The 12,409-nt window shown below is 36.4% G+C and overlaps 1 protein-coding gene across 1 annotated transcript in view; it reads left to right on the top strand.

Moving 5' to 3' along the window:
* Positions 1 to 12,409, top strand: part of SPON1 (spondin 1) — a 201,649-nt gene that overhangs the window by 68,120 nt on the left and 121,120 nt on the right. The window contains exon 6 of the mRNA XM_009461422.2: positions 3,725 to 3,873. Within this exon, the coding sequence (XP_009459697.1) occupies positions 3,725 to 3,873 (149 nt within the window). The remainder of the gene's footprint in view (positions 1 to 3,724; positions 3,874 to 12,409) is intronic.

Raw genomic sequence — 12,409 nt, forward strand, 5'->3', positions numbered from 1 at the left:
AAAAAACTGGAAAAGTGAAAAAATAACTATATAATGCTAGCAGGATTAAGCCCAGTAATAACAGCTGATAAGAATTTACACTGAAATTTCTGAAAGTTGAGAAACAATCTCATCCAGATGTAGTGATATTAAAAATGAAAACTAGTCATTGACATTATTCTTTAAAATGTTGAACTTGTGCAGTAATTACATTAAAATAAAATACTATTCATGGTGGAGTATGGTAAATCACTAATTATTTGCCAAACCATCACGTAAAAAGTTCTGCTCTAATTATATACCATCAGTATGGCTGAAATAGAAAGCAGATCATAAAACTTGTATTTTGTGTCTTTTCTTTAACTTATCTTCTGACTTGCTTTAAAAATCCCTAAATAGTATGTACTCTGTTGCTTAGCTTTTCTCCAAAGAACTGCTTTTGCCAAATAAAGTATTTTCTTTTGCTCTCACACAAAAATGTTTCTGGAAGGTATACTGCAAAACTTCTAATTCTGGGAAATTATTTTGAGATTTTCACAGATTCTGTGGATTAGAAATAATTTTACACTTCTTATACCAGTGTAATTAAAATACCTCCATTAAATTTAAAAGTGTACTGTCTGTTTAGGAGTTATCAGATGCACCTACTCTATAAAGCATTGCTTAGACTGAAACAACTGCAACACAGTCTTGTTTTGAGTGTGCCAACCGTAGAGTGAATGGAGAGAGATGTACCACAGCTGTAGAACGGGTTAAAAAACTAATTCTTAAAACAACTTTGCTTTCATGGATCTCGGACCAGCTGAGAAAAAAAATTTAAACTGATTTGCAAACTAAGGCTTAAAAAAAGTGACCATGCTTTTCAGGTAATTTTTGCAAGTTATCACAAGTCCTGATAATAGGACTAGTGGAACCTGAGTATTTCATTTGTTATTAAATCTGCCTCAAAGGGAACTATTAAATTTCCTATCACATTTTGCCAGTCAGAAAAATTTGTATTTATATATGCCCTGTGGCTTAAAAGCATTTATTCTCTATGAGTATCACCTGTATGTGATAACAGAAATATATATATATATGCTCTCCATCATGATTTGATATGGCACATCTATGAAATATGTCAGAGGATACATTCTCATGTTGTGATGGCATCTTGATCTTTATGGAAAAATACACATATAAGTGTGTAAGTTGAGAAGCTACTCATAGAGAAAGGAAGTAAAATAACACAATTGGAAAGCTGTCAGTGTTCTGTTTGCTGTCTTAGGAATAGGATAGTGACATTGGACTGGTGATGCAAAATAGCTCTGGCCTTGTACTGCTCAGATTATTTTATGTAGAGAAGTTTCTTTGATGTTTAGAGGAAAAGTTTAAGAAATGGTATTGAGTTGTCTCTTTGTTCCTATCAAAAATGGGAGGCTCAAGGTGAGGGGTGAAACATTTGCAAATGTTGTACAGATTTTGTAAAAGGTTTAGAGTATATGTAGTATACTTCGAACAGCTCATTTGAGCAAGTAGGTGGGCCAGCTGCTTTCTCCGCAGACCCAGTATCTTTAGGGAGAGGTGTTTAGTGGAAGAGGCTGGGCTCTGGTTACAAAGACATCAGATGTTCTTGATCTGTTTAGGCCAGGGAGCTTTGGAGCACAAGGAACAATTCGTTATCCATTTTACTAAGGATTTAAAGGCACCCTGGTTCCTCTCTGTAGTGACACGTTTTTATTTTGTAGGGACTACGGGGAACCTTCTCTTTCAGCAGGTTTCAGTGTGTGTCACTTACTGCGTTTCAGGGAAAGCTGCTGTCTGTGACTTGTGGGATAGTTAGACCTGTGTGCTAGGAAGAAAGAATGGGCAAAACTGGTGGTCTTCTCACTGGGGCTGAATGACAGTATCTCTCTGTGGTTTGACAAGGTGCCAGTGTATATTCAAGGAACAATTACTAGATCTTAGATCAAGAAACCATCTTCTGACACTGTAGTATCTTCAGCTATTACCTGGGCAGGGAGGAGGTTTAGTTGGTTTTTTTTCTCCATTTGGGGGTCAGTTGCTGATTACCTTTAATGGACTCCAAAAACATCAAGCCTACTATAATTCAGAGCTCAGTAGGTGTATTTTGGTCCAAGTTTAGCACTAGGGAAACTATGCAGGCTCTGTTTGCTGTGTTGCTAGGCCATTTCCCTCACCTATCTATTCTGCTTGCTACACTTTTCTAGATTTTTTTTTTTTCCCCCCCTACCATTGGAGTTCATTTTTTATTTCTAAGCTATTCTCTATTCTCCTGTGGTTAGGTTTCTGCATCTGACTTTATCTATTCAATTCTCTACACTGTCTTTTTCAATTTTGTTGTCCCACCTTTCACATCTTAAATTTGCATTCCTTTTATTTACTTCATTATTTATTTTTCATTCATTTATTCTAGTTTTCAGCTGTTTTTACTGCTACTCTCTACCTTTTGCATTGCGAAGAAAAATGTTAAATATTGTCTTATTCCATCATTCTGCCTCCCTCATCTCCTACAGTCTTTGCACTGTTACCAGACTGTCTGCTTATGTGAGCAGTTCATTTTCTCATCCTTTTGCTTTAAGCCCATATCTTTGCAGAGTGGCACTCAAGTGAATTCATTTTTATTTCCAGTACTGTGGGACTTCTGTGACTCCTTATTTCTGCTCGATTCTCTTTTAAATTCCATCAGACTTCTCTAACATTTTCTCTTTAAACTTTTACATTTTTTTCTTTTTCTGTTCAACAAAACAAGACAAGAAACAAGAACAGAAATCCTTTTGCCTAGCTCTACAACTCTTACACTATGAGAAATTTGAGCAAGCGAACTCAGTGAATATAGAAGCACCAAAATTCACTTCTTCACTCCCTAAATTGAAGAGAACCCCTAATAATGGTTGGGGTGAGGGTGGGGGACGGAGACATGGTACATGTATAACTTAAGTATGCAGAAGCAGAAAAAACAGCTATGTCAGTGCTAATAAGAGCAGTTCTTTAGCAGTATTTCAAAAGTTTCCTGAAAAAAGTGCTGGACACCATTTGTGCATAGAAAGCAAATGTGTCACCACTGTTTCACTGGAAGCTGCTGGGGGAGGTTTCTGGCTGTAAGCCCTTTATAGCTCTGTGCCTGCTAATGCTTGGGCACAAAGCTATAAATGAAAATCTATAACATTTAACGATAGTCTAATCACACTTATACCTACCTTTTGCTGGTAATCTTCTGTCACCACTCAAAAACAAATCTAGTGGACTGTTAGAAACCAGTATCCCTCAGTAAGGAAACTACTTGCTATTAAATCTTTGAGTGACCACTGAAGTCTTCCCTTGCAGGTTTCATCCTCAAAAATATTTTCAATGGAAACATAAAATTAAAGGATTCTTAAACTTCCTGAAGAAGTGAAGTCTTTGGTGAAGAAAAAAAATACACTAAGCTTATCTGTTTGGGGGGGCTGCTTGATTAGCTGGAATACAATCTTTCTTAACATTTCTGCCTGTGTTATTACATCCAATAGTTACTGACACTTTATGCTATATTTCTGTAGTTCACTGGGTTGTTCTTATTACTCTGAAGATATGGTGTATTGATGTAGTGAGAACTGACAGTGTGGAACACATGCAAAAGCTTGGTAGTAGTGAAGCTTGGGCACTTCAAACCTTTCAGTTTAATAAAAAAATAGGAATTATGCTTTGAGGCTGTCTTGATGGCTGTTTTTTTTTCTTTTCTTCCCCCCCCGCCCCCCCCCCAAAGGACGCACCAACCACTGGTCTGCGATCATTGGTAGCTCTCACTCGAAGAACTACATCCTTTGGGAGTATGGAGGATATGCTAGTGAAGGTGTCAAACAAGTCGCAGAGTTGGGGTCCCCAGTAAAGATGGAAGAAGAAATTCGACAGCAAGTAGGTGTAATTTAGTGCATACTTTAAAAAATGCATTCTGCTTTGGCCTGTGAATGATTTGTCATTGACGATGTATGTGAATGTCATTTTGCTGGCTGATTTTCAGTTAAGCAGATGAGGAGATCTGCCTGTCTTTCTAGACTCATTCTTACTCTGGCAAAAGTTTTTGTCTGTGAAAGGACAAGTAAGTTGCAGTATTCTGAACTTAGAAAATCTAAGTGTCATGCAAGGCATAAATCAGAGGTACAAAAGTAAAATTCATCTTTCCGGGCTTAATCACGAAGACAGAGTTTGTTAAAGGAATACCATGAAGACAGCAAGCAGTATGCCTTATTCCTTTTTGAAGTGGTGATTTTTAGTTTATAGTATACTGTAGTTTGCTGGTGTGTTTTTTTGTTGTTTTTTTTTTTTTCCTGGTAAGCACCTTATTTGCAATTATCTGCAGATTCATTCAAGTTAGAAATGCTCTTACAGGAAAGCGAGGTGATTTTTGTTGCTAAGCAGGAAAGCTTTACACAACTGCACTAGTAAAATTTGATGAATCAGGGTTGTGGTTTAAGGGCAAAAGAGCCTTTACAGTGTATCATCTTACAGGGGATTGATTCAGCTGAACAGAAATCAATCTTTCAAATAGTTTATGGATGATTTTAATTTTGTTACATCAAATAACAAGCAATCAAATAAAATATACCAGGACACGGTGATGATTACTATTAGGACATCTACGTCCACGAAATTTAAGGACTCACTGTCTTGCCCACAAGAAAACTTGTATGGCAAAAGGCTTTACATTCTAAATTTCATTTGCTGTTTTGTGATGCTTAAGTGTATATAATCACAGTACAAGAACAGCTAGTGTGTTTGACAAGAAACTCCTAAACCCAAGAAAAATAAAATAAGAACAGCTTATAATTTAATATGTTAAAGGCATATGTAAGGAATATGAAAGGGAAAACCATGTTGAATACTGGGGGGAGATGCGATGATGGGTATGTTATTCTCTTTATAATAAATCTTGGGCGTACCTGGGAATAGAAAGTACGCCTTGATCCTACGTAACTTGCCTTTGCATCTTTACTGAGAAGTGGCTGGATTTTATCCTAGCAATACTATAGAAACGCAGATGGATTAAAATTATAGGAGAATATTCCATATACAACGTGTAAGTTATTTTTGCTGCTTACTTGGGAAATCAAGATTTTCTCATAGTAGGTCCATGTGAAATAAAGAAAATCAGTTTAATTAGTATCTTTGTACTAAAAAGAGAGACTTTATTTGCACAGTCTTCATAAATACTTTATAAATAAGGGTTTGGCACATCTGAATTATAACTATACAAAGATTAGGTCTAGTCCAGAAGAGCAGGGGCATGGGGAGAGTATGGGATGAAACACAAGTAGAGGTGCAGTTGTGAAGAGTCATACTGAGCGTTGGTGGAAGAGGCAGTGAATTTGAAGGGAATATGGAAAAGAATAAAAATCATGACTCACTCTGCTTTCCAAATTCTGGGTTCTTTGTCATTATGTGCCGTGTATTTGCAAAAAGGAGATGTATTTATATGCTGAATTCAAATCAGAGGTGATTGTGACTTTTAGAGTACATAAAACAGCTATCTGGCTACAATTTCAGGGGCTGCTGAAATCGCACATGAAATTAATGAATGTCGCAGTTCATTTCAACATCAGGCCTGTCTGATTGCGTCAAACTTGCAGTAATTCCCCTGATTCTCCTGGTTCAGTCTAATCCAAGCAATGAACTGGTGTTATAATGGGTTATTACCTAGAACAATGCAGCGTATCAACAAACGCCATAACATTTTTATTGAGTTTATTTGACTTTTTGTTTCTTTTTACCATGTGTTTAAGCTGGGCTAATATTTTTGAGACATACTGAGGTAAAGTTCTAGAACCAAGACAACAGAGCTAGTAATGCCAGGAGCTAATTTGCTGACATTTCATTCAGGCTTTTCTTTTTTATTGCACTTTCTCCCTTGCGATATCCCGCTTGCCTTGAAATTTGGTAGCATTGTTTCCTTCCCCACACCTCCCAGTCTACCTCAGGGTTCATTTACCCCTTTTTTATTTCTTATTCTGCCTTTATTTCCCCTATCTGTCGTCCTCTCAGCCTTCTGTTATGGGGTGGTGGGAGGATGCAATTTATTAAAATCACCCTACCAAGCTTCTTTTGAGGTTTTTGAAAACACAAGAAATGCAATTTTTGTGCTTAATTCAGGTGCCTGGACCCAGACCTCCATGCAGCAGTGCGGGGCTGGGGCCATAGCCATTGCCTGCAGTGTGCCCATGGCGGGTAATGCACTTCCTACAAGGCCAGACTTGGGTTTGGAAATCTGCTGTGTGTCTACTGTGTTTTGCGTGCAGTTTCTTAGGCGAATACGTAGACACATATTTATGTAACTGGCACCTATGTCATTGACATTATCTAAGGTTTTGTTAAGGGGAAAAAAAAAAAAATCTATCTAATGATTTTTATGAATTATTAAAAATTTACCATCCATGTATGAAACAAAGAAAAAAAGGTTTTCTTTAAACAGAGCTTTGTTAGGAAATGTCCTAACAATTATGTGTCATTAACTAAAGATTCTCAAGCGTGAACATTTCTACTCCCCATTTGACAGACTGCTGAATCATCATCAGCTTTTCTTCTTGACTGAGCACCTTCGAATTCTCTGATTTGTGTTGTTACTGTAAAGAGCCTGAGTGATATTTTTGCATGGATGGTCCTGGGTACTGTAAACTTGCTTTGTAGTTTGTTTATCTGGGAGAACTTAAAGGAACTAATCAGCCTTTTTCTTAAACTTTCCCTGGCAGCCTGGAAGGAAAGCCACAGCACATAAAAGTTTTACTAAAACAATCTGTCAAGTGGTTGATGTGTACAATAGGATAATTCATGCGTTATACTTCAGGGGTTATAAATGAACAAACAAAGGATGGAAAAGGAATTATGTGAGCAAAAGAATGCTCACTGACCTCATGTATCTCTGAAATATGTTCACTCTTTCACTTTGTTTTCAGAAAGTCTGATTTGTCCAGAACCTGTTATTTGATAAACTGCCTGGGCAGAAACAAATACAGAATTTGAAAGGCGAATTCTGCATCCATGTTGTGATGTGCTCTGTTTAAACAAACAAAGAAACAAGATGGTTAAAACATAAATCAAAAAGAATAAAGTATAATGCGAAATGTCATATCCTAGGCAGATGAAGCAAGATTAAAACAGAGACATAGTCATTCCTCTTTGATTTAAATCTCACACCTTAAGAGAACTCATTTGGTTTTGCCTAATTATTTTAGGATAAATACTAAGTCATTTTGCCACGGATTTTTTTTTTTAAATCCAGGATAAGTAATATTCTGTACCTTGCCACTGTCTCCAGAAAATGCAGTTTGTACTCTCTGCTTATTCCCCATGGACACATAGATGACATTCTTACAGGTTTGGTTTAATGCTCTCTGAAATGTCAGTAAGTGGAATGACTTTTTCCTTTGTCTTTGGTGGCCTCAGATTAGAGCTGACTATGCCTCCAGACCTTTGAGAAGAGCAAGTTCTGCTCTCCAGTAAGATGCATGTAAATTTTTTGATGCATGATGATTTATGTGGAGACAATTTCTTAATTGAAGATGAGACCTGAAATATCCAAAACTTTCTACAGACTAAAATACATAATTGTTATGACTCTATCCAAACATTTATTTTTACAAAATAGTTCTGGTTTGGATTTTTTTAAATACATCTGCATTAAAAAAAAAAAAAGAGGGTCAAAATTAAAGTACGTGATACTAATGTAGGTCAAAGTATAGCAATAATTTTGAAAAGACGCATGTTTAAAAGGTGCCTTTTTTCTGAAGGCACCTTTTTGTATTGAAATACAAAAAAAACCCTTTAAAAATAATATTTCATTTTCTTTTATATCTTACTAGTGACTTATAAGGCAGATACTTAGAGGTCACTTCACTTTAAAAGGAAAGTCAGAAAGAGAAAATCAACTTTTTTCTGACATGACAGTAAATAAATTGTATTTCTACAAGTCCTTATGCTACTGAAGAAAGTGTGGAAAACCGCAAATTTAAGTTTCTTCACTGAGTCTTATTTCTGTAGGCTTATATAAACAACATAGTCACTGTATGTTCCCATCAGTAAGCTAGTACTTGGTTTCAATAGTTACTGTAGTCTCTAATTGGAATTACATTGCAAAAGTTTTGATTGCTTGTGCAACTGTTAAGCAATCATGTTTTGGCTTTAAAAATAACTAAACATGTGGAATATTCACTTTGAGATACCAAAAAGAAAAGAAAATAAACATTCTGTTTCTGCTATGAAGGTAAAAAAAAAAAAGTAATGTCTTCTTTTTAGTAAAAGCTTCACTTCCGTTTTAGTCAGAAAAATTTGTTGGTGTAAATAATCCCTTTAAATACTGGAAAATACGTATCATTTTTTACTAATTCTGAATAGTACAAAACACCTTCAGTTAGTCTAAAAGCCATGGAAGCTAATCACTCTTTTACAAAATCAAGCTTTGATGAGCAAATATTAAATGGTGTATTATTTCCAGGGCCAAAACATGAAAGATTCAACATACTTTTAATAGTTCATGCAGTCAGCCAATAAAAATGAATAGGAAAATTTGTGCTTATTTGAGTACTCTGAAAATATCACTGTGCATGGATAAGCTCTTAATCATTAGATGACAGTCCTTATGCCACAGTTACTCCATGTGTGGCTCTTCTATTTTGGAGGATTGTGAGAGCTGGCAGATATTGAACACGTTTTGTGCAAAATGTCCTTTTTATGATTGTAGTAACCTCCCTGGTCTAGAACACCAGGCAAAATACAATTTTTAAATTGTATTTAGCCTTGGGTCAAAACTTGAGCAAGTTAGTGGCTTGGTTAACAGTGCTTTTTCAAGTTTTGTCAAGTTGCTTTTTGCCAGGTTTAGTAACAAGAACAGGAAAATGCTGTAAAATTACTGGAAACTCACTCTGTCAGTAGAGTTGTAAATCTTAGTGAAGCATTCTGGTTACCATTGCTCATTTGGATTTGTGGTACATCTTTAATCCACTTGTACTAGCCACGTGCAGAGCTAGGCCAGGTTCCTTATTGCCATAGAGAAATTAAGGTCCTTTCTGCTGTCAAAGATCTGTGAAAATCAGACAGAGAATTTTTGCACTCATGATCTAGAAACTGTTAAACCACTGTAGTTTTGTTCTGAGATGGATGGGCGTTTCCCTTGCAAGAAACAGCCTTTGCAATTTAACGTAACTGGTGCTGTCACGCCATAGAGAAGACGACAGGTGTGTGCTATTGTTTCCAAAATTCTGTCTCAATATACTGGGGTGTATGTTGCATTGCAGGACATTTTCTTCACCTACTTGAAATTAAAAAATGCTTTTGGAAATTGTCAGCACTGAACAGACTCCTGTTAGGACATTGTTTTCGTATGAAATAATCTCATGTTGACTCGTGCATACCGCATATAGCTATGCCATGCAAATGGCGCATCAAAAGCACTTCTCCCTCCCTCCGTTGAATACCTGGCCTGTGCTCTGTCTGCGAACCGATCTCCAGCTTACTCAGAAATTTGGAATTTCCCCCCCAGTTAAAGTGGCCTCCAGTCCAACATCTAGAACATTTAGAAGACAAATAATTTTAAGGAGTGATATTCTGTCAATGTCAGGGACACTGGTACCCTTCTCAGTGCTCCTGAGAGTCAATGGCTGTTGTAAGGTCAACTGGGCTTCTCTCCACCTGCCACTGGGAGAAGCTGCAGGAGGTTGTTGGCTAAGGTCTTCTTTCTTAACACCTTTTCTCAGAAGTTACTGACAATCTCCTGTCTTCCCTCATTCCTTGTCAACTGCGGAATGCTGATTGTTCTGGTAACAGACAAGTAGAGATGATATTTGAGAAAAAAAAAAACCAAAACACTTCATAATTTTTTAATTTTTCTGTGCTCTTAACACTTATTTGTTAGTAAATAAGACAGCTTGATTTTTAAAACTCCAGGTTGCAAGCTCTCATCTTGTTTAATGAATTCCAGAGGTTTCACACCTGTAACTTGTATGGGAGTCTTTGAAGTTTTGCCCTCTGAATAATTACTCAGTTATTGATATGAAACAATTTGCATAACCAAATGACGAGTTAAGGTTTTAACAGTTCAACAGTTAGTTTCCCTTTCATTTACCTTAATTTGCCTTGCTGCTTATTTTCTTCCAATTATCACAGACCCTCCATTTCTAATATAAAACAGGAAGAAATACAACTTTTCAGTAAAATCCAATAATCAGGTTCACTTTGAATAAAAAAACCCTTCAAACAAGGTAGAATTCTTTCTGCAGAAGACAGACTCTTCAAGAAAAAAAATTAGGTTTAACTCAAAGACTAGTCTTTCCTCAGTGAATTCTGATGCTAAATCTTGCAGAAATGGGACCAACAAAAATTCCTACCCTTTTTTAATGTCTGTAATAGCCGAGAGGCCCATCAAAGCTTATAAAGATTTTCTCTGCCTCTTTGATAACTGCCTGGAATGCAGTAAAGCAATGCTAGAGGAGGGAAACAGTTGCTGCTGCTTCTGGCAGTTTCATTCATTTGGACAGTACACAGACATAAAAGTGACTAGGAAGTGTCATCTGTTCAAGACAATATGATTGGATTTCTAGACATTATTTGCTAATTTTAAAGTCTTTTAAAATATCTTGCCTTTTCATTTCCTGCAGTTAGATTTTATCATACTGTTCTGCTGTCACAAAATTATTACTATGCTGTAGCAGATTCATTCAGTGGAAAGATGCAATGAAATGATTTTCAAATTATTTTCTTTCAGTCTACTGCTGTAGTATTTTTAAAACGTGAACATTTCAGATGCATTGATTCTTATTGCGCTGCTAATACTGAGGGACAAACTCCATCTGATAGCAGAAGTTCAGCACTCCTAACACCAGACTTTGGTCAGAAATCAGTCTAATTACTTGCAACTCTGTTTTGGAACGGCAGCTCTAAATCCTAACAAGGCACAACAGATGCATTTGAGGAGTGACCCTAAGGCACTCAGGAACTGTCTTCCAGCAACGCAAGCAGAATGTTAAGTATCACAAACTGTAGAAGAGCTAACACAATAGTGTCAAATTGTTTGACGGGAATGTAGAGCAGATACTTAGGCTCCTCCTCCTCTGGGAGACATTGCCTAAACTCCTGTTGACTTTAGCAAGGTCTGTTTTTTAAGGGTCAGAGTACCACTAAAAATTAAATTAGGGAAGAGTTGACTTTTCTCTGAATACTTTCATCTGCAGTGGCTTAACCTGTGATTAAAATGCAGTGGCTGCATAGCCAGTGGCATTCAGCTGCCTATTAAGGAGGTGCTGCAAATGCTGAAGAAGTGCCTGAACTCTCATTAGCAGCATTTGTCAGGAACCACAGGATCTTCCCCTGTTTTCTCTCTTGTTGCATTGTAAATATTGTTCAAAGGAACAGCATGATAGAACAGCTGAAGCTAAAGAGTCCTACTAGCTCATTTGACTTGCAAATGCTTAATTATTCAGATAAATTTTCAACTTAAACAAAAACTAAGGAAAAAAAACCCACAATGTCAAGTTCATCATTCTGGCATTAGCTTTTTAGGGGTTTTTTTTTGTTTGTTTGTTTAGGAAACTCAGTTCAGAACTCTGTTACTGGGATTATATCAAATGCTTATTTCCACCTAAATTCCAGCAGAACATTCAGAAAAATACACATACAAATATCATACATATTTTACATATCTTTCTTTCAACTTTTAACCTTGTTTTCTTAGATTGCTTTTCTGGTCTGAATCTGAAAGGACTCTAATGTGTTGTAGCTTATGTCAGTCAAAACCAGAAGCAGGAGTACTTATTTTTTAGGTGGGGGAAAGTTAATGCTGTTGACTAGCCTTTAGCTCAGGAAAGAATGACATGCTTGCAGATTGTATGTTTCTTTGAAGTTCACCAGTCAAGCATTGACAGAAAACAACATAGGAATGAATTTAGGAACTGTAATATATGCTGCGACCTGAAACAGATTCAGGAGTTAACACAAGGCTCAGATGTCTGTTAGTGTCATTAATTTCTGGTTACAGACTCTCTGGATTCCTTTTAAAATGATGTTATTGTATTCTCTGCCAGTCAGCTCTCTCCTTTAAACATAGCTCAACTCATTCATTATCTTCTTGCTTCAGTCAATAATATCTTCAAATAAATACCATTACTTATATCATGGGCTGTATTCTGCTGTTCCAAGAACATTCTGTGAAAAAAAGCTATACAGAAGTTACTGGAAAGGAGACAATCACGAGTGGAATAGAGTGGAATATTTGTTACCTGCATTAACATTCACCAATATTTGATGACAGTATTGTGGCAAATAATATAAAATATTGGGCTCAAAAGTAGGTATATTGATAACTAAAAATATTTTATAGAAATGTGCTTTCAAATAGTAATTTGGAAATTTATGTGAGAGAGTAACCTGTATCACAACATGTAAGTTGATGCTTTGCCGGGATAAACAC

The sequence above is a fragment of the Nipponia nippon genome, unplaced genomic scaffold, assembly GCF_047370975.1.
Source record: "Nipponia nippon isolate SJK-2023a ecotype South Korea unplaced genomic scaffold, ASM4737097v1 scaffold_10, whole genome shotgun sequence".
NCBI classification, from domain to species: Eukaryota; Metazoa; Chordata; class Aves; order Pelecaniformes; family Threskiornithidae; genus Nipponia; species Nipponia nippon.